The following is a 20,576-nucleotide window of genomic DNA, read 5'->3' on the forward strand; positions in this document are numbered from 1 at the left end:
ACCTATGGAAATGCACTGCTCGTTGGTAAGTACCGAATGAACACACCACACACCCCAACTCCACAATCATGCCACTCATAACTCTGGGAATGCACACTTTACAAACTCACATACAACATGCCAAACAACATGCCCACCTACCAGACACGACAGCACAACTTACTGTGGTAACCTGGGCTAGCCATGTACATGAGCCATCAACAGCATGGCACCTCAGCCTTACAAAAGCTGACTGTGGGGAGAAGTGTGAACCAGGCATGTGCGAAGGAGACAAGTGACCCATAAATGAGAATGTACACAATGCCAAGTGTGGCGTGGATGTGCTTGCCAGACTGCAGTATGCAGACCACAGACTTATCCATGTTGATATACACAGCTGGTGTTTGGAGTGTAGTGGACAGTGGATGCAATCATGTCACCTCAGACAGTGGGGTAGACTTGGGCCATGTAGCTGTGTCGTATCCCCCTTTAAGCGTAAGCGGAGTGGACTGGCGTATGACAGTTCTGTGTAGGGGTGTGGTTCATTATCCAGGGGCTCTCAGCGTAGTTAACTTTTGGTCTTGCCAAGGTAGTAACTAATGCATGTTTCATGTTGTGGTGTCGGCGCCACCTGTCCCGCAATGTACAGTGTTGCAATGTAGCATGTCCCCAGAGTGAGTGCTCGGCTGAAGGGGTGAATGAAGGAGCGCAAGCCCGCTCGGGGTCGGGATCATACATGCCAACTGTTGTGTGTGTCGCTATTACTACAGCATGAGCCAAAGGTCTACACTCAACCACACTGCGTGTTCAGCCAGCCATGAACTCTACATCTGTGTCCGCCCTATCCTTACCATAGACCTACACACACACGTGGCTGACCACCTTCAACGCACAACATCACTGTGTAGTTGTCAGGCTTGTGGACATGCGCAGACAGGCATGACAATGGTGTGCTGTAGGAGTCCAAGTGATGCAACCGCGCTGCCCACACTAGTAAATGGGCTCGGGGGAGGGAGGAGCAGCAGTGTGGCTACGTAATACAAATTGATGCGGCTCATTTACTACCAGCTGTACATGTCACACAAGAATCCCTCAGTCACACATATCACACACCAATGAACCAGCGAGCCTACTAACACATCATGCATAACCAACTCATGTCTCTCTGCACTGTCACAAGTGATCAAGGATATGTGCCCTGCCCTTGGATGATGACACCCCTCCGAGCCTCGAACACACAGGCCCAGAGGCAGCATAATGCAGGCCACAAACGCACCAGGGGCATCATGGAATGCACATTTGGTGTGTTGAAGTCACGATTCAGGTGCCTGGATATCACAGGTGGAAGGCTCCTGTACAGCCCAGACATTATGTGCAAGATGATTGTGGCATGTTATATGTTACACAACATATATGTGCGCACCAATGCCCCATTGATACAAGTGCCAGATGCACCGGAAGAGGATGAGGAAGATGATGCAGGTGGGCCACACCCCACTGCACCCGCAGCAGGAATACCCCGTAGGAACACCATCATTGACAATTTCTTCACATGAGCACGTCACACTGTGAGAGTCCTTAGCAATCATGGGACAGTACAAAATGAACACAGGCACACCATGTGCAAATAAATTCATTCAACACACATTCCCTGAGTGCATGTCACTCCTCTGTACAGGCACATCACTCTGGCAAGTGTAAGTGCAACATGTAGAGCTCACAATCTCCTAATTTGAAAATATATGGTTGGTGTCTCACCTCTGTACGGAGAGGCTACTTAGGGTGTCACGTATTCGAAATGCCATGTCTGTGTGTCAAAGATAGTACGAAATCCCACACATCAGCATTTCACATGTGGCCAAAATGCTACTGGAGGTGGGGTGCAGAGATTGTCCATGGACCATTGGAGTACATCGTAGTCGATGTCCTGGGGGTCATCTCCTTCATCACTGACATGATGTAGTGTCTGCTCTGCAGGAGGTGTTGATTGTCCCTCTGCAATGTGAAGGGGTGACACGGTTTCACAGTGTGTTCCATGTATGTTTACGCATTCACGCAGCTTACATACAGACTGAAGGACAATGTACATTGTGACTGTTTGTGAGGAGATACCTATTTGATGCGGGACAATGGACATTTATTCTACATCACGGATGTGAGGTTGTACTCCTACATTGTCATCTCACTGATTTTTTCCTCTGCTTTTCTGGTGCACTTTCCCGCATGGCGCGTGGGAATTGCAGGCCTGTCACTGGTTATCGCTGATTTTTGTATCGCGGTTTTGGGACATCACCTCTTTTTTTGCTATTGTGTCTTGCATTTTTTAGGCATCACGTTCATTTTAACGCGGTCATTTGTCGCGCTATCGTGAGACTATCGCATGGTACCGCCGTGTTGAGAGTTCCACGTTAACACAGCGTTATTTTCCCATGATGGATTGCGATGTTGAAAGTTGCATTAAGCTCATTTTGAGATCACATGTTCTTAAGAATATCCCTCCCTGTGTATTGCCCACAAGACAATTCACCAGCTCCAATTGTGCTCCGACCTTTCACCATTATTACGTTCATTGTGTATCAGTTGAAAAACTATGTGAAATATAAACTATATTGTCCTACGTCACCACTAAAAAAGCCCCAGTCTGATAAGACAGTAAAAGGAATTTTCAGGTTCCAGTTTGGAAATCCTGGCATTTCAACGTAGCATGTCACTGGTCACCTCACTGGAAATCAGGACTAAAATCTCACACGATTACCTACCTGAAGGGTATTCAGGGCTCTGTCAGCTCAGCCCAAATTCTATGGACCATAGCAAAAGCCACTCTTCGAGGCCAACTGATGAGCAATGTGACACTGAATAACAAACAGTGAGCGCAGTGGCAGGTCTACCTTGGAGTGTGATATTAGAACTCACAATCGTGCCTAAGCTAAAACACCTCCTGCAAAGATCAGGTGTGCATTGGAAAAAGACAAAATAGAACTTGATTCCCTCTATATGTTTAGGGTGGAACTCAGACTCTACAAACTTAAAGCCTGTCATTACAAACAGGAGAGAAGGCGGGCAGACCTCTTGCTGCACAATTCCAACAACGGGAAGCCACGGTGGACATACCAGGCATCAGAGATGGTTCAAGGTGCTTACTCTGAGACCAGCAGGGCATTGTTGATGCCTTCAGGCCTTTTCTGTGAATCACTATAGCTTACACATCCAGGATGAGGAAGACTGGGTTGAGGCTTTCTATGCTAACATTATTCTGCTGAGAGTCAATGATGACAGCCAAGCTCTTTAGCGGGGAAGATCACCAAGGAGGAAGTGGTGTTGGCAATCTCCAACCTCCTGTCCACAAAGCCCCAAGGAGAGTATGGGTTCCCTGGAGAATTTTATGGCTGACTCAAGGATGACAGAGTGGACCTACATGCCGCTTTTCAGGAAGTGGAACAGAAGAGGGCCATCATGTCCAACAAAGGTGTGATTACAGTCCTGACAAAACCGGGAAAGGACCCCCTGCTTTCTCGCAGCTATCATTCAATTTCTCTCCTGAACATGAATGTTAAGATCCTGGTGAGCATCCTTGCACAGCTTCATTGCAAAAGTTTGTTGGCTCTACACTGTATCTACTGCTAAGGTCAACTGCGGCTAGTTACTATTGGAAACCTTTCCAGTGTATGGAGGAACCAGGCAGGGATGCCCACTCTTGCCTCTATAATTTCTTCTGTCAATAGAAACTCTGGGGCCACCATACGCTAGCCTCCCCAGATAGCTGCTATACCTACCACAGTAGGAATGGCAAAAAAAGTGTTAGATGAAATCTTGCTCACACTCACAGACCTGGGCAGGCCACTTCCATCACTGATGTCCCTTAGATCAGCCTTTTCTAAGATCTTGGGATATAAAATCAATTAGTACAATCGTGAGGCACTACTCATGTCATGTTTTACAACAGCACCCAGGAAGGCGTGGTAGGGCCTCGGAGAATAAGAGAAAGGAGATGGAAGGTAACCAAACTCTGGTTCAAGCCCTTGCGTCTATCGTGCACAAACAGGCAACACACCATAGACAGACACATTTATCTTTCTTCCTTTTGGTTGGAGAGCCGAGAAGGACACGTTGAAGGGAGAGATAAAATAAGAGAACTGAACAACATTTTCTAGGGGGAGGAAGGAAGGGCTGGTCTGCAGTAGGCTCACCTACTTCACCTGCACGTCAATAGAGACATTAAGAGACCATCTCTTGAGGTGGAGGTAGTCAGCGTAAGGCAGGCAGGAAGAAAGGGTCTGCTGGGTATTAACATAGCTCAATAATTTAAACACAGTGCACAACACATGGGAGAAAAAACAACACAAAGAAGAGGAGGAAACATTTTAAACTTAAAGTACTGTAGATGCACAATTGCGATAACTGGGTGCCTTTAAACTTTCTGACTTTCTCGTACATAGGTGGGTACCTAAGAACACACACACATAAACACCAAGAGCGCACAAGTCAAAAGTAAAACATGAGGCCTCTATGAGATTATTTCATCGTAAGGATAGAAGTTGTCTCATTGGAATAAGATAGCCTATCTATTTCCCACTTACTCACAAATACCTATCAACTGTCACCTAGACATCTTCACCTAGATCACCTTGTAGCCAACAACACTTTACAATATGCAACTCATACATTGTTTGGAAAAGTGACTCTGCAAATCTCAGAATACTAAAAATGTGTTGGCTAAAAAGATAACCAAATGAAGTCAGCCCTGCATTTTGGGGCCAGTTGGTAGTCCTGACCACCTCCTCGCTGAGGTGCAGACATTAGGCCATTGCATCAGGGCTATTAGTGTTCTGATGCTGGAAAGGTACTAATTTTACCCCCAAGGAATAACAGTCAGGATTGTAAATTACTCTGCCCTTGTTCTTTCTTATGTTGCGTTAAAATCTAAGGGGTAGAGGAACAGTTTACCTATCTCTTTGAACCAATAACAAAAAGAAGAGTGATAATAATAGAAATCTGTTATGTGCATAGCCCTCTGCAAAGGATATTTACTATGCAATTATTATTAGCAATTCATTACAGATACTTAGGGCCAGATGTACATAATTTGCAATATATATTTTTGCGGCAGCTAAATTATTTTGTGAACCGACCTATGTTTTAATAGGTTGGTTTGCACAATAGGAATTTGGAGTGAAAACCAATCCAACCTACCCCATTACTCTTCGTAAATTAAATAGCAAATTGTGACTTACTCCAATGGATGGCCCTCAGGAGAATGGTGGCCGATCACCATGTCTGTAATCTCGGTTTCAATATTTTTTTGTTATAAATTCAGCCCTTTTGTGCTGCATTTAAAATTTTGTTTTTTAAAGTTCCACTGGACCACTTTCCACTCCAAACTTTTGTTTTACATTATCAACAGGAAAGTGTCTTAAGATGACCACTTTGGCTTTGTGAATGGGTTACAACCACCTTGGAAGAGTTGGCAACCGAAGAATGAATTGCAACTAAAATTATGGGCACAAAAAATTGTTACATAACATTTTGAAATTTAATAGGGATGCTGTACCCACCCCTTCCAAATTTCGATTCGTTTCTAAACCCATTGTGTGATTTGGCAAGGGAGTGCTTGGCAATCTAATGTTTCTGTGATGGTTAACAAAGAAATGGTCATTGTGTTCACTATCCAAACCAAAAACCTTCTGTGAGCCCTTCTCATACTATCCCAAAATGTATATACCTACTCTCACTGCATGTCCTACTTACAACAGTCTTTCAAGTCTTACCAAAATGTTAACATTTTTTTAAACAATTCAACGAGAAAGCTTGTTTTCCCATTCACTGAACCACTCTCATGCTGCTGTCATTGTTCGGGCCATGCCCTTCAAACAACTCTTCCTGGCTACTGGCCTGAGGCTGCCCTGTTTTACTTCAAGTTGCAAGCAGGAAGCACAATTTTGGGCCAGGGCACCATGCTGCTTGTCGCAGTTTTGTTTGATAATAAAACCTTCATATAATTCTCCCTAGTGAGATGCACATGCAGGACTACCCTCTTTCTCCAATCTTTTTTTTAGTAATGCTTAAAGTGGCATCTACTATGACTTTATTATTCAACGTAAAGATTAAGAACACTATGTAAAACAGACCTTTTGGCTTACAGTGACCATATACACATCTCAGTTCTTGGAAAAACTCTTCAAGCAGCCCTAAGGAATTTAAACAGCTATGCTAGATTGCTGCTGTCTCCCATACATGGTCTCACTTCTAACTGCCTCACTTACAAGTCCATTTTATGGAGGCTCACGGGGGTTCTCAGCATATAGCCTTATTTATGTTATGAATAAGAATGAGCCGGCGTTGCAAGGGAGCTGCCCTGATTTTCGCGGGAATGCCCCTATGCATGTGAGGTGGTACCCACCCAATCACCTACTGGAGGGGACAGTGACTTCTGCTGACGGTGATGTCAGGCAGGCAGTATTCCATACCCTCGCCTCCCATTTCATGTAATAGGATATGAACTTCTACCCATTACCTGATCCGCTCCTTATTCTCCTCTGAGTAATTAGAAATACATTTTCATATACCTTTTATTATTTTCCCAGCTCAAAAGAGTGGATACAATTGCATAATGCTTTAAAATCATTATGAATAGTGCTGGATCATTTTAAAACAATAAGTGGAAACGGCTTACTTGACCTTTGACACCAGTCACAATCAAAGGTACAGCTAATGGCCTGTCCTCACCATCATGATGCTCATACGGAAGCCACGTGTGCTTGGAGCTCTGGTGAGTGTAGTAGGAGTTGCGTTGAGAGCACTGCTGTGCTCGGAAATCCTCAAAGGGCCCTCGACATTCGTCACTATTGCAGATCTGGTACTCGTAGGCGGAGCCAGGACAGTCGCGTCCTCCATAGGCAGGTCTGGAATAAAACCAGGTTAGTTAGAGAGTGGCAGTAGTGTTAACATCATAAAATATATAAAAGTGGCCGATATGGAAACAGGTCATGAAAATTATCTCTCAGAGTGCAATTAAATTCCGTATAAGTGTGTTATCAAGCTCTATATATAATCTGAAAGTTGGTATGTACTAATTTTGGGCACTGAATACCAAAATTGATTTTACTATTTTGTGGGTTGACAAGCAGACCATAAATCATTCTCCTTACCCCTTTAAGGTTATAATGTAACCCCCACGTTATCACATCATTAAACAATTTGGCATCTTAAAGGTATAAATACGAAGAGTGATTCACCATATGAAATCAAGGTCCATAAACACCAGCTGCTGCTGGAAAAATCCAATGAGTAAGTGACACAAGCTGAATAAAAATACTGCATTGCTTATGTTCTGCTTGTTTTGTACCACTAAGGTCCTATTGGGATGTCAGACTACCCAGGAAACATGCAAGCGGCCTTTCCATTATTAAAAGTTAGTTCATCTCCTACATATTCACTGTGGAGGTCCTGCGAGCAGTTTGGAGTTAGTCATTGTTTACTCTACAAGGCCAGCCCTAATCTAAACTTGGGCTGCAGGCAGAAGCATGGCTTGCAAACCAGAACGACCGGTACTTACGGGCGGATACCCCTGCATACAATGGCATTCAGTGAAATATTCTGAGAACAAAATCTCACAGCCAAGGGATGAAGAGTTTACAGACTACACCCCAAAACATTTTATATAAATCTATGCAATTGCATTTTCTGTACGACCACCTGGCTTTTGTCGCTGCCAAGCTCGAGAGAACAGTGTTGAAACAGAGGGGCGTCATTTAGAAAGTATCTGTAGTAAAGACGGATCATGCTGCAATGTGTAGCTCTGCTTTGCTACAGGTCGTTATTAGTTACAGGTTGTTCGGGTGGCATGGCTGGCTGGTGAGCATAAAGGTAATGGATTAAGGGAAAGTGTCATTTAGAGCGCAGTGGCGCAGAAGGCCCGCAATGCTTCAGTCCTACCAAAGGCATGGTTCCACCGCTCTGCTAAGAGCTGGGGAAGGGCGTGGCTTACAAGCCGGTTGGCTCAGCTGGTACAACCTTTGACCTGATGGTCCATCCACTACAGGGCAATCTGGGTACAGTCATAGTTTCAATACCCGTGACCTCCAGGCAGGGAATGACACCCTTTCTTGCCCTTTATCATTAGTAAAAATAAAGGCAGAATACCAAGAAAGCCATGAATGCGGCTGAGAACATATCGTGGCCATAAAGTTCATCTTTTGAGATCGGTCTATCGACCTCAAATGATAGCACAAGTCACTCATTGGACCGTGATTTGCTGTCTATCAACTTATAGATCTCGATTATATGGAATGTCTCCTATGACATGAATAATTAAACGTATGCAAAGCTACTGAGGTACAAGTCACATGAACAGATTTCTCATTAATAGACCTAACACAATTGATTTACAATCAAAATTATTTGACAGCCTTAGTTGTTTTTTAATTATATTTACAAAACTCTTCATTGCTAGTAGAGAGGGTTAGTATTTTGGATATGCAAGCATTTTTACCACCGATCGAGTAATAGGGCACCATAAATGACATTTAAAAGGACTGAATGAAAAAGTTGAGCTATTGTTGTGATCTGGAATATCTTAGCACAAACACATTTCATTTCAATTTCTTTTTAACAGGTGGTAAAGTCAATCGAATTTTATGTCTTGGTACCATTTAATTGCAAGGGAAGACATGGCTTGGCAGTTCGGGCTGGACTGTTCCCATGAGGCACAGGGTCAAGACTGATTTGCATATGGCCATGTCTTAACTGGGTTGGCTTGGTGAGCAAAATAACGATGGATTAAACCCAGATCTGTGACTGGGGTGAATGTTTTACCATTGTGCAACAATCCGTTCATCATCGTGTGTGTTTTGCTGTCCACTGTTAGAGCTGGCATCCTCGGCGTGGTTTCCCCTGTCTTTTTGCCTCTGCCTCTTGTATTGTTGCTGTGTGCTGGATTTCGTTTTTTCAGGTCCTGATGCTGCGGGCACTTTGCCACTGCTGTTCAGTGCTAAAGTGCAAGTGCTCCCTATGTAAATTATGGTAATGTATTGGTGTTTCCATGATTGCCTTATTTGATTTACTGGTAAGACCCTGGTAAAGTGCACTGTGTGTGACAATGGCCTGTAAATCAAATGCGGCTAGTGGGCCTGCAGCACTGATTGTGCCACCCACACAAGCAGCCTTTCAAAAGCTTCACAGATCTGCCACTGCAGTGTCTGCCCGCAGTTTTAAACTGCCATGTCGAACTGGCAAGTGCATCCACTTGCCAGGCCCTACCCTTCCCTTTTCTTACATGTAAGACACCCCCCAGGTTGTCCCAAGGTACCCTCATGGGCAGGGTGCAGTGTATGTGAAAGGTTGAACATATACTGGTGTGTGTGACATGTCCTGATAGTGAAATACAGTGTATCTTGTTTTTCCATATTGAACGGCTATCTGTCCCATAGGATAGAAAGAGAAATACTTTGTAACATCTTACAAGTATAACTTCCCAGAATGTAATAACTCATCTTTTAGTAAAGGTGGTTTTTAGGTTTCGACCTGGCGAGGGGCACGAAGTGCCCCTCCCAGTTTGAAAACTTTTGTTTTCAGTAGGGATCTTCAGACCGCCTCTGTTTCCAATTGGCTAGCTCCATAAATGGAGGCTAGCCATTGGGAGACAGAGGCTGTCAATCGCGCTTTTTCTTGAAAACGCGATTCGGGGGCGTTTCTGGTGCTTTTTTTAAGCCCCGCCCCTTTGTCCCGGGCCGCGCTGCGATTGGCTGCCGGCCCGGGACACCCCCGTGATGTCATTCCCGGGCCGCGCTGTGATTGGCTGCCGGCCCGGGACACCCCCGTGACGTCAGCCAATCACAGCGCGGCCCGGGACCTCTGCGCTTCTCCCGCCTCTCTGGCTTCCCTGTCCCTCTCTCTCATCTCTCCTGTCCCACCTTGCCTGCCCCGTCTCGTGCTCTCGCTCCCATCCTTCCCCACCCGGCTGTCCTCCGCTTTACAAAAGAACCAGGTAAGTTACATAAGGTACACAAGAGACACTAAACTCGCTAACAAGTTACATATATGCGGTTCCAACTCTAACTATTTGCATATTTATATTGTAAAAAAGTGTCATTGTTACGTTAAAAGCAGGAGTAAAATACATATTTAAAAAGTTGACCTCATGTGAGTGCTAGTTGACCGTAATGGTAAATAAATGGGTTGAATCATTCCAGCTATAAAAACTAATAAATACATAATAAATAAATCTTAGCCAAAAGGACAACCATATCAATACCCTATAAATACGATGTAAAACAAGCGCTTCCAGTACGGCCGTGTTGTGTAACTAACTTGTTGTGAGCATGGTCGTAGGCTGTAGGGCGGCATCTGTCACTTGGTAACCGTGAATTGTCGGGTCTGGTGTCACTCACGTACGTCGCTCTATTGACAACCCTGGATTGGCGGGACAGCGAGTCCTCTGGAACGGGAATGGTTGTGATGGGAGCATGGCGCCGCCTCTTTTGTGGATTGACGCTCCGCCCCTCCCATCCCAGTGCTGTTGGCTTTCATCACGTCCTGCTCTTCAGCTCGGGTCACACAGCAGCTGATGGGGGAGAAAACAACATGGCTGCCTCGGTCGTTCGGGCCACAGTCAAGGCTGTAAGCAAGAGGAAACTTCAGCCATCACGCGCCGCCCTCACTCTGGTGAGTAACTGCCACACTCGTAACGGCATGGGCTTTTGTCGTTGAGGTGTGTACCGCTGCAGAATATTCTACGTTGCATAGCCGCCACTGATCTTTCCCCTTGAGAATATGAACCCTGGGCCTGATGTATTGAACGAGTTTGCCAATTCTGTGTATGTGAACAAACTACTGCGTACATAACGAGCCCTAGTGTGATTTAGCTGTTAGATCGCTATCCTGCTGTGGTGAATTTCTCACGCTGTCAACCCTCGTTGCAAACAGGTTTAACAGTCCCTGCAGCGCACAGTTGCATTCTCACTCCACCCCGTGCCACTTTGTTTGCAAGCTTCAGGAGGTTCCCCTAAAAGGGGTATACTGAAATTACACGAGGTTTGTTGCTATCATGTTATTTAGCATCTCTCTCGTCGCTCCCGTTTTATCGAAACATGCTGATGTGTTTATCTCCCAGTAGGTAGGCTTTCAAAACTGTGTGGTTGCGTCTCTTTGCAACTCCTTGCTTAGGGTACCGTTACTACATAATCATATATTTTCACGATTTCGTATAGAAAATGCATTTCCTTTTAGGCCAACTATACTATGTACTCTGGCGTTTGTCGGGCTCCCCAGGGTTGTCAGTGGGCGGGGCTGTTATTTTGGACCGGCTGCTTTGATATCTCGAGGGTGCCTTTAAAGAAGAGAACAAGGTTGTCATTTCCGGAAACAGTTATTGGATTCTGTTCGTGCCCGCTTACTGAAGAGCTGCAGACAAAGGCTTGTGTACATCAAAACTACAGTGAAGTTACAAACTTCTTAATATGTTTTGCTCACTATTTCAGTGGCAAATTGTTTTAATTTAGTCTGAAGTTTGTGTGTGGTATGCTCGCCTGAAAAACTGGAAGTATGCTAGCATCAGCTGCCATTTTTGACACAGATGAAACGTTTAAAAAACACGAGCATTTGGCAAATTAATAAATAAATAAACAAAGGCCCATCTATAAAATTAACACAAGATATGTAAGGACTTTTAATAATCAGGTTGAACGATTTAAAGTCATTCAGGAGTTCCTAAAAAGTTGGAAGGGTTCATCAAAAAGTTAAAACAGATGACTATAATTCTTTGTCTTGCAGAGTGCAAGAAAAAAACGAATACAGACAGTAATAACTGCAACTAGAAATCATTTGGACGAAAGAGAGACCTCAGTGAGCCTCCAGAGGGGGAACAGCCACAGACCCCAATGGTGGTTCTTTCAACAACTGAAATCCTCTCATACTTTAGAAGACTTGCTAGGATATAAGACAAGGTCATCATAGAAATGCCCCCAAATCCACCCAAACTCTTGCAGGTGAGAAGTGGGGATAGATGTATCAACAGGGAAACCAAACAAAGATGTACTAGATTGCTCGAAACACTTTAATAAAGTCTTCAAGGAATTTTGACCACGTATTGGTCAAATCCCAAATATTTATTGTATTACGTTCTACGACCAACCATCTGATCAAAAACAGATACAATATCATTATCACCGGTCTGCACAAACCCTTTCACTATGAACCCAAGACGACTCTGGAATAACATGCTGGTGTCACTTCATTCGAAAGTGGGATCCAAAGTCATTAGATTGCAGGACATTCAAGAGGTACATAGGGCCAAAATACCTTGAATTGCATCATTGTGGGACTGGGAACAGTAATATCCCCTCTTTCTGGTGTGAAAACTACAAACTCCTAACCCAGCTATCAAATCTGATAGTCATCCTCGAGCTCTGCTAGGAGAGTGAAATAAATCGTAGTTAGCATTTCAGTCTACGAGGCCAAAATCCAAATAAGGCAGATAAATGCTGAGTAACTTGTTGCCAACTCAGCCCCCACAATTGCACCAAAAACCATTGCTCATGCTTCATAGTCCATTGGTGGATTGAGCTATTTGTCCCACAGTCGAGTTTTTGTGCGCTCACCAGTTTTATTTGACTTACTAGGCTGGCATCCAGGGAAGATTTAAATTCCATTGGTCTGTTGTTTTGGTTACAGAGACTCAAATGTCATTTCTGGGTAGTTTTCAGATCTTTGCTTTTTAGGTTTCGACCTGGCGAGGGGCACGAAGTGCCCCTCCCAGTTTGAAAACTTTTGTTTTCAGTAGGGATCTTCAGACCGCCTCTGTTTCCAATTGGCTAGCTCCATAAATGGAGGCTAGCCATTGGGAGACAGAGGCTGTCAATCGCGCTTTCTCTTGAAAACGCGATTCGGGGGCGTTTCTGGTGCTTTTTTTAAGCCCCGCCCCTTTGTCCCGGGCCGCGCTGCGATTGGCTGCCGGCCCGGGACACCCCCGTGACGTCATTCCCGGGCCGCGCTGTGATTTGCTGCCGGCCCGGGACACCCCGTGACGTCAGCCAATCACAGCGCGGCCCGGGACCTCTTCGCTTCTCCCGCCTCTCTGGCTTCCCTGTCCCTCTCTCTCATCTCTCCTGTCCTACCTTGCCTGCCCCGTGTCGTGCTCTCGCTCCCATCCTTCCCCACCCGGCTGTCCTCCGCAGGGAATGAGTAAGAAGTTGGATGTTTCTTCGGATAAAAATGTACATTAATTTAACACGAACAGTGTCTGGTCACATCATTTAAAAAAATAGAATATCCTGTTTTTCTATCTGTAGTTAAGTTTCCAAAGCACAGCATTTGCCTCGGGGTGCATTTTCCAGTCTCTGAGCCCTTGGGTAACGAGCTTATTTTGTGTCCTACTTCTATGTCTCTCATCACGATGTTACTCCCTGCTCTCCATCAGTTTTTGTCGGGTCACGTGACAAGAGATTGGCAGCTCCAGTGGCTTCGTTCTGTTGACCGAAAGGGAGGTAGTGGGAGGAAGTGGGAGGGCCGGGAAGATGGCGGCGCGCAGGAGCGTAAGTGTCAGGTGCGGAGCTCAGTGAGTGGCCAGGAGGTTGTGCGCACAGGTGACATGGAGAGCGAAGAAGAGCAGCATACCACGACCCTGCTGTGCATGGGATTCGCTGACCCTGGTGCCATCCGGAAAGCATTGCGTTTGGCAAAAAATGACATCAATGAAGCGGTGGCGCTGCTCACAAACGAGCGGCCGGGCTTGGACTACGGCGGGTATGAGCCCATGGATAGCGGCGGCCCTCGTGGGGACAGTGGCGAGGGCAGTCGCAGCGGGCGCGGAGGCTTCGACCCTCCACCGGCCTATCATGAAGTAGTGGACAGTGAGGTAAGGAGAGTAAGGAAACTTCATATTTTGCAATGAAACCAGGAGGGGAAGCAGCTTACAGCAGGTTTAGAGAGACCACACCCGACATGGGCAGGGTACCCCATCTGAGCATCATGGTGTGTGTGTGTCCTACGCATGGTGTCCCCCCATCTCAGGAAAAAATAGTACAACAGGAACCTCCAGCCTATATGCCTCGAGCAATCAATGTTTTGTAGCATATAGGATGCGCCTTGTGAATATCGTGGGAGATTGAGTGTAGTGAGCGAGAGGTTGGTCTGCTCGCTCTACAGTTCCCATCCATATGGAGGGCAATCAATGAGCGTGAACAGTAAGGGACTCTATTAGTAACTATCTACATTTGCACGTAATTAGAGACGGGCAACTTGATCAAGAGTATCCTATGATGCACTAAACGGGAGCTACCCAGGTGGCATGATACACCCAAAGGTTGGCGCACTCGGCAAGCAGTCGCTTACTTCCTACTGCCAAGTATACGCTTGGTAACAAATACAGCACCAACACCCTGAGATTCCCACTATGGGGAGAAGGCTGTAAACACGCATTCATTGGCATCAATTGCACCACTATGAATGCATCCAATGAGAACTACAGTAGTAGCTCTTAATCAGTTGAGGGGATTAATCTAGATATTCTACCTTTAGCCCACTAACGGAGAAAATGTTTGGGGTGTCTCATATAATACTTATCAGGCAAGGCAAAAATATAAGAATTCTGGGCGTGGGGATCAGTGTAAGGTATATCATTGTTAAGTATTTTTATGGGACACGTGCTGTAAAAACCGCTTACTATTGTGAAAAAGGATGAACAAATAGGAGGCATTGTGGAAGGTACAAAAACTAAACGCGTGAATCAAAACGTGAGTTTGGCACGCACTCGCTTATGCTGAATCCCTCTTAACTTGAATGAAAGTAATTAAATACATTTTGCGTGCTACAGAGTATGAATGGCTGCTTACCTACGTGCCCTTCAGTAACTCAGTAAACCTCATTATGAAAAGCACTCCTCATTACTTACATGAGAAAACATGGTTTAATGATCGTTGTATTAGAGTACAGTGTGTTTTAAAGCCAGTTGACTTTTATTTATAAGCAGTAAAAAAGTGATGTTAATTGTTCGTACCTTATTCTACCTTTTTAACTCTGGCTGTGGCAGCAGCACTGGTTATGCGTTGATCATCATGCTTTCTGTTTCATCCTGCTTGAAAGTGTAATCTTGCTCCTTATCTGCGTTTCTGACTAGGCAGAGGGTTCATGCCCTCTCCCAGTATTCCAGTAGGGATCTCCGGCCAGCTGTTGCACAAATACTTGATCTCAAAATTGTGCAGCCCAGGATCTCTTTTGAAACCTACTAGTGACTAGTGTGCTTGCTTCCCTGCCCCCTGGCTTTGCTTGCTTCCCTGCCCGTGCTTGCTTCCCCGCCCGTGCTTGCTTCCCCGCCCCCTGGCTGTGCTTGCTTCCCCACCCCCTGGTTCCCCTGCCCCTGGCTGTGCTTGCTCCCCTGCAACCTGCCTGTGCTTGCTTCCCTACCCCCTGGCTGTGCTGCTCCCCCGCCCCCTGGTTCCCCTGCCCCTGGCTGTGCTTGCTCCCCTGCAACCTGCCTGTGCTTGCTTCCCTGCCCCCTGGTTTGCTTCCCTGCCCCCTGGTTTGCTTCCCTGCCCCCTGGTTCGCTTCCCTGCCCCCTGGTTTGCTTCCCTGCCCCCTGGTTTGCTTCCCTGCCCCCATGCTGTGCTTGCTTCCCTGCCCCCTCGCGGTGCTTGCTTCCCTGCCCCCTCGCTGTGCTTGCTCTCCTGGGTGGGTGTGTGTGGCTCTGGGTGGGTGTGTGTGGCTCTGGGTGGGTGTGTGTGGCTCTGGGTGTGTGTGAGTGTGTGTGGCTCTGTGTGTGTGTGTGGCTCTGGGTGTGTGTGGCTCTGTGGCTCTGGGTGTGTGTGTGTGTGGCTCTGGGTGTGTGTGTGTGTGGCTCTGGGTGTGTGTGTGTGTGTGTGTGGCTCTGGGTGTGTGTGTGTGGATCTGGATGTGTGTGTGTGTGTGGCTTTGTGTGTGTGTGTGTGTGTGTGGCTTTGAGTGTGTGTGTGTGTGTGTGTGTGTGGCCTTGGGTGTGTGTGTGTGTGGCTTTGGGTGTGTTTGTGTGTTTGGCTCTGGGTGTGTGTGGCTGGCTGTGTGTGTGTGGCTCTGGGTGTCTGTGGCTCTGGGTGTGTGTGTGTGGTAGTAATTGGTGTCTGCTGAGCTCGTCCAGTAGGGTACAATAGGTCTCACATTTGCGAGAGATTAAGCTATTGGCAATGTAAATGACAATGTCATTTATTTATCTGTTTTCAAAACCAACACATAAATAAAAATGTTGTCATTTACAATGCCAATAGCTCTAACTTTTGCCAAGGCGAAACCGTTGCATTGTAAATGCTTGTTAAATTATGTGTTTGTAAATGTAACTTTTAGAAAGTAGGCATTTTCATGCTTAACCATCCTGTGTGCCTCTGCTGGGTTGTGGATTTACTGTCCAGCTTTGGAGTGACAGGGGCTGTGGATGTGCATTCACTGTTGACAGCCACGGGGTGGGTGGTGAGGTGTGTCCTGCCTTTCCTGGATGAGTCAAGGCTGGGATGAATAGACCTGGGCTGCATTTAGAGTAGTGAGAGGAGATTTCCTTGCACCTGAATAGGCTTGGTCTGCCTCACACAATACAGTCTCCACCTCCTGCCAGGAAGCTGGGCAAGAGAGGGCAGAACTCGTTTGGACTGAGCTAAGAGACTACATGCCACAGGAGAACAAAGGAAAATGTGGAATAAATATTGAGGCCCAGACCCCAGAACTTTAGATTACTTCTGGACATAGGAAGATCCTCTGCCAAGGAGAGCAGTAGGGAAAGCTGAAGGAGAAGCACTTTCCCTGTGCTATGAGCTGTGTGGAGTTGGCCTGCAGTGGATGTTCCTACCAAGGAAAGGACAAAGACAGAACTGTGCTATGTATCCTGCTTGAAGAAGATCTCCAAGGGCTTGGTGTAGAGCTTGCCTCCAGTTCTGAAGTCTCTGGGAGACAAAGACTTCAATATCGCGGTCCTGCACCTGGAACTGCTGTTTCAGCTGTCACAGAGGTAAATAGCAACTCCGAGGACGGTGTGCGACGCCACAACCTGCAACAAAGCTGTGGGCACCGCTCGTGAAGTGCATAACACACCACCCTGACTTTCAATGCAGTCCCGACACCTGCCGAAGTCGCACCGCACCAACTTTAATGCCATCACCGAGGCTGTTGCCCTGCTCACAATGCTTCACCCTGACAAGGGTGACCTCCCGAATCCATTGACCCTGCACCCTCGTAAGGAACCATTGCCTCAACGTCACTGCGACATCACCTCCTCTTCAACTGTAAGGAACCAATGCATCACCTCCCCTGAATCGCAGTAAGGAACCAACGCCTCATCTCCCCCGTGGTCGTAAGGAACAGACGCCACCCGGAGCCAATAAAGCATTACCTCCCCAATGCCATGAACCATCTTTGTTTTCATTGTTTGCCAAGGTAGTGTTCTTTGGGGTCTGTCTGACTCCGGGCCTAACACTGTGCACCTCGCGGTTGCCGCTGTACTGTTGGATTTTCATCTGTCACAAAGTTGTAATAGCCCCAGGGGGAGCAATTTGTTGCTACAAGCCTTATTTTTGTGAATAACCTACATTTGATGATATCTTGACATATGTATGCTGTATATTTACCATGTTGGTCTTGTTTGGTTCGGATAAAGATTTCCCATTTTTCTAAGATTCTGTGGTGTCCACTTGTAGTGTTTTCACTGTGTTGTTGTATGTGTGCACAAATGCTCTACACACTGCCTCTGAGATAAGTCTGTCTGCTCATGCCAAGCTACCAAGAGGGTGAGCAGGGGTTGTCTAAGGATGTAACTCTCTTACCCTCACTAGAAGCAAAGCTCCCTACTTGGACAAAGGTGCAATCTATTGCCAACTAGAGATCCCCATTGCTAACAGCCACATTCAATCTTCTATTGACATAGCACGTTCACTGAACAGATTTAATAAAAGGAAGATTAAATTCAAGATGAGTCATAGCATGAGGAGTCAAGATGTGAAGGTTTAATAGGGATCTCACGTTTTGTATGTAAATGATTTCCAGCTTGTCTAAATTCTTGCTGTTGAATGCAATAGAAGCATATGACAAAGTTGGAACAAGTTTGGCATTTAGAGCATTAATTGTCGAATTGATAGCCCAGCCGCTGTATAATTGTGTGACCCTTTTTAAAGCTTTAGTCACCATTGAAGACTTTGATTTTAGATTTTTTCAAATGAAGAGAAGAGGACAGCTTTGTATGCAAGATGAAGCCTAAGTAATCATAGGTATCAGCGGTTTCAACTGGTTTTTGGTTGCGTTTCAAAGTTGAATTGCCTTGTCATCTTCCCAAAGAAAAAACGTTTTGTCATTACAATAATAACAGACAGCTGTTTATCTGATTGAATTTGTTAAATGTGGTAAGCAGACACTGAAGGTCTATTACAGTGAGAGCAAATGGCGCGGTCCTCAGCATATGCTAAATGGATAATCAGAAGGTTTCCCACTTTTGGAGGAAGAACCTATGTCTGTAATATATGGAGAAAACAAGTGGGAATAGGACACAGCTTTGCTTGAGCCTGTTTTCTAATGTGACCTTGGGAGAAATGGCTGATTTGCCTGTCAATTTGACTTTTAGCCATGATTTGGAATAGTGAGACATTAACATGTGTTACAGGTCGCTGTCAATGCCTAGAACAATGAGTTTAGACCACTGGATGGTTTGATTTATTTTATTAAACGTAACTGAGTAATACACAAAGCAGACATATATTGATCTTTCATGGCATAGAGCCTTTACTATAGGAAGTGTTAGTGCCATTATGTTGTCCATTTTTGCACATCAAGGTATGAAGCATGTTTGAAATACAGACAAAAGATTGTCAGTAGTTGCCGAGTCCGTTAGATGAGATAGTAGATATTTCAAAAATAATCTCCCTTCAATATCCAAAAGGGATATAACCCGGTAATTGACTGGATCACTCCTGGGTCCTTTTTTACGACCTGGCTGAATTATGTATCCTTGCCAGGAAGCAGGTACCTGGCGGGAAAATCAAACATGATGCAAAGTGTGCATCAAAATCCGGTTCCACAATGATGGATCATGCTTCATTATTGCTATCGGAATCCCACTGGGACCAGGAGCTAGAGAATTTCTGCATTAAATTATTAATGATGCTATCTTATTCTCCGAGATTTCCATATGGTTGTGGACATATGTAATGGCAGTACACAATGTGGAAATTAGACAAGAAAAGTGTGTCTTTAGTTAGTTTTCCCTAATTTCAAAAGGGATATAATAGTCAGTTACCGACCTATAAGAAGTAGTTCCAGTCCCGAATTGGTTCTAAAATTGTTTCACATTTTTTGTAATGATTGCCTTATGAAGCTCAGCCTATCTTTTATCAAGTTCATTGATTTGATGCCTTGAGGAAGTTTCTGTATGATAACATGAGGTGCCAAATGGAACTAGTGCGCTCTGAGCAAACTTTCATGGACTTTCTGTAGTGTCTCTTCATACTGCAAGTTCAATAAGTGGATCCATTGGGGCCGGAGTTCCTGGAAGGATGGGTCTTTCGTCTGTAGTTCAAGGATGATAGGTGATCGAAAACTGTTTTTACATATTCTCAAAATTTCGGTCCGGGTTTGGCCATCAATATTAGTATTTTTTAGGTTTCCCTAGTTCTTTGATCAACTTTGGGTTGTTTCCCAGTGACATCAGTTTTTCTGGTAACTTGCATTTCCATACTACTTTCTTATTGTTCACAGCCATAGACTCATTCACCTGAGCGGGAAGTGCCTAAAACAGGAATAAAAGTATTTGAAAGGGATCCGCTAGGGGTTTTCCCTTCTTGTCACAACCTCATAGTTTTTGCAGATATCCAAATGTGATAAGTGTAATAAAGTGAAATGAATAGTGAAGCTGCTCTTGTCGCAGGTTGATCGTATGCCAAACGGCTAGCAAAAAGTTTTTTAAAATTCAGGATTTATTTATTTGCCCCTGATCGCTTCATTGAAATAACGGCAGAGGAATATTCAAAGCACCATCGGGTACAGTATAAGAATCACAGAATAGCTCATGCAGAACCTCATTGAAGTCCCCAGTTATAATACATGGAAAGCTGCTATGTCAATCAATGAGGATCTCGAGTTCCTCCAAAGTTGATATCAGAATTGCTGGATCAGTGAATAATGGTGGTAGAAAGAGGTTAAGAATAAATAATTGTAGTTTAGTGGACTTGTTCTTTTGAACAGCTAGGAAATCATTTGAAGTTGTTTGACCCTCATTGCAGATCGGGTCAAGCTGTTGTTTATCAATGTGATTAAGACGCCATTTGGTTGGCCAGGCCTTACCTTTGTCGCCTTTTGTCAAAAGTTTTAAAGTTCAACAAATTTAAACCTATGCTTTTCCAGATTCCTGCAGACATAGCATGTGATTTAAGAAAAAGGTCAAGTCGTCATGATTATTATTCAATGTGTGACTAATCCCAGGGATGATCCATGACCATATCTAATGTTTTGATGCTGGCCCTCATTATTCAGATTCAAAGATGTTTATTTATGTTTTATTTTCACTGTTGCCGGTATTTTTTGGCTTAAATGTGTTCTTAGATGGCGATGAATAACTTGTAAACTTGGTTTGAACAGGCATAGGTGGATAGTTTGGTTTTTCA

The 20,576-nt window shown here is 45.0% G+C and overlaps 1 protein-coding gene across 2 annotated transcripts in view; it reads right to left on the reverse strand.

Moving 5' to 3' along the window:
* ADAMTS14 (ADAM metallopeptidase with thrombospondin type 1 motif 14) overlaps positions 1–20,576 on the reverse strand; it is a 508,740-nt gene that overhangs the window by 120,803 nt on the left and 367,361 nt on the right. For both annotated transcript variants that reach the window (XM_086922254.1, XM_086922255.1), the window contains exon 12: positions 6,703–6,878. In XM_086922254.1, the coding sequence (XP_086778380.1) occupies positions 6,703–6,878 (176 nt within the window). The remainder of the gene's footprint in view (positions 1–6,702; positions 6,879–20,576) is intronic.

Source organism: Lissotriton vulgaris, chromosome 5, assembly GCF_964263255.1.
Source record: "Lissotriton vulgaris chromosome 5, aLisVul1.2, whole genome shotgun sequence".
Lineage (NCBI taxonomy): Eukaryota > Metazoa > Chordata > Amphibia > Caudata > Salamandridae > Lissotriton > Lissotriton vulgaris.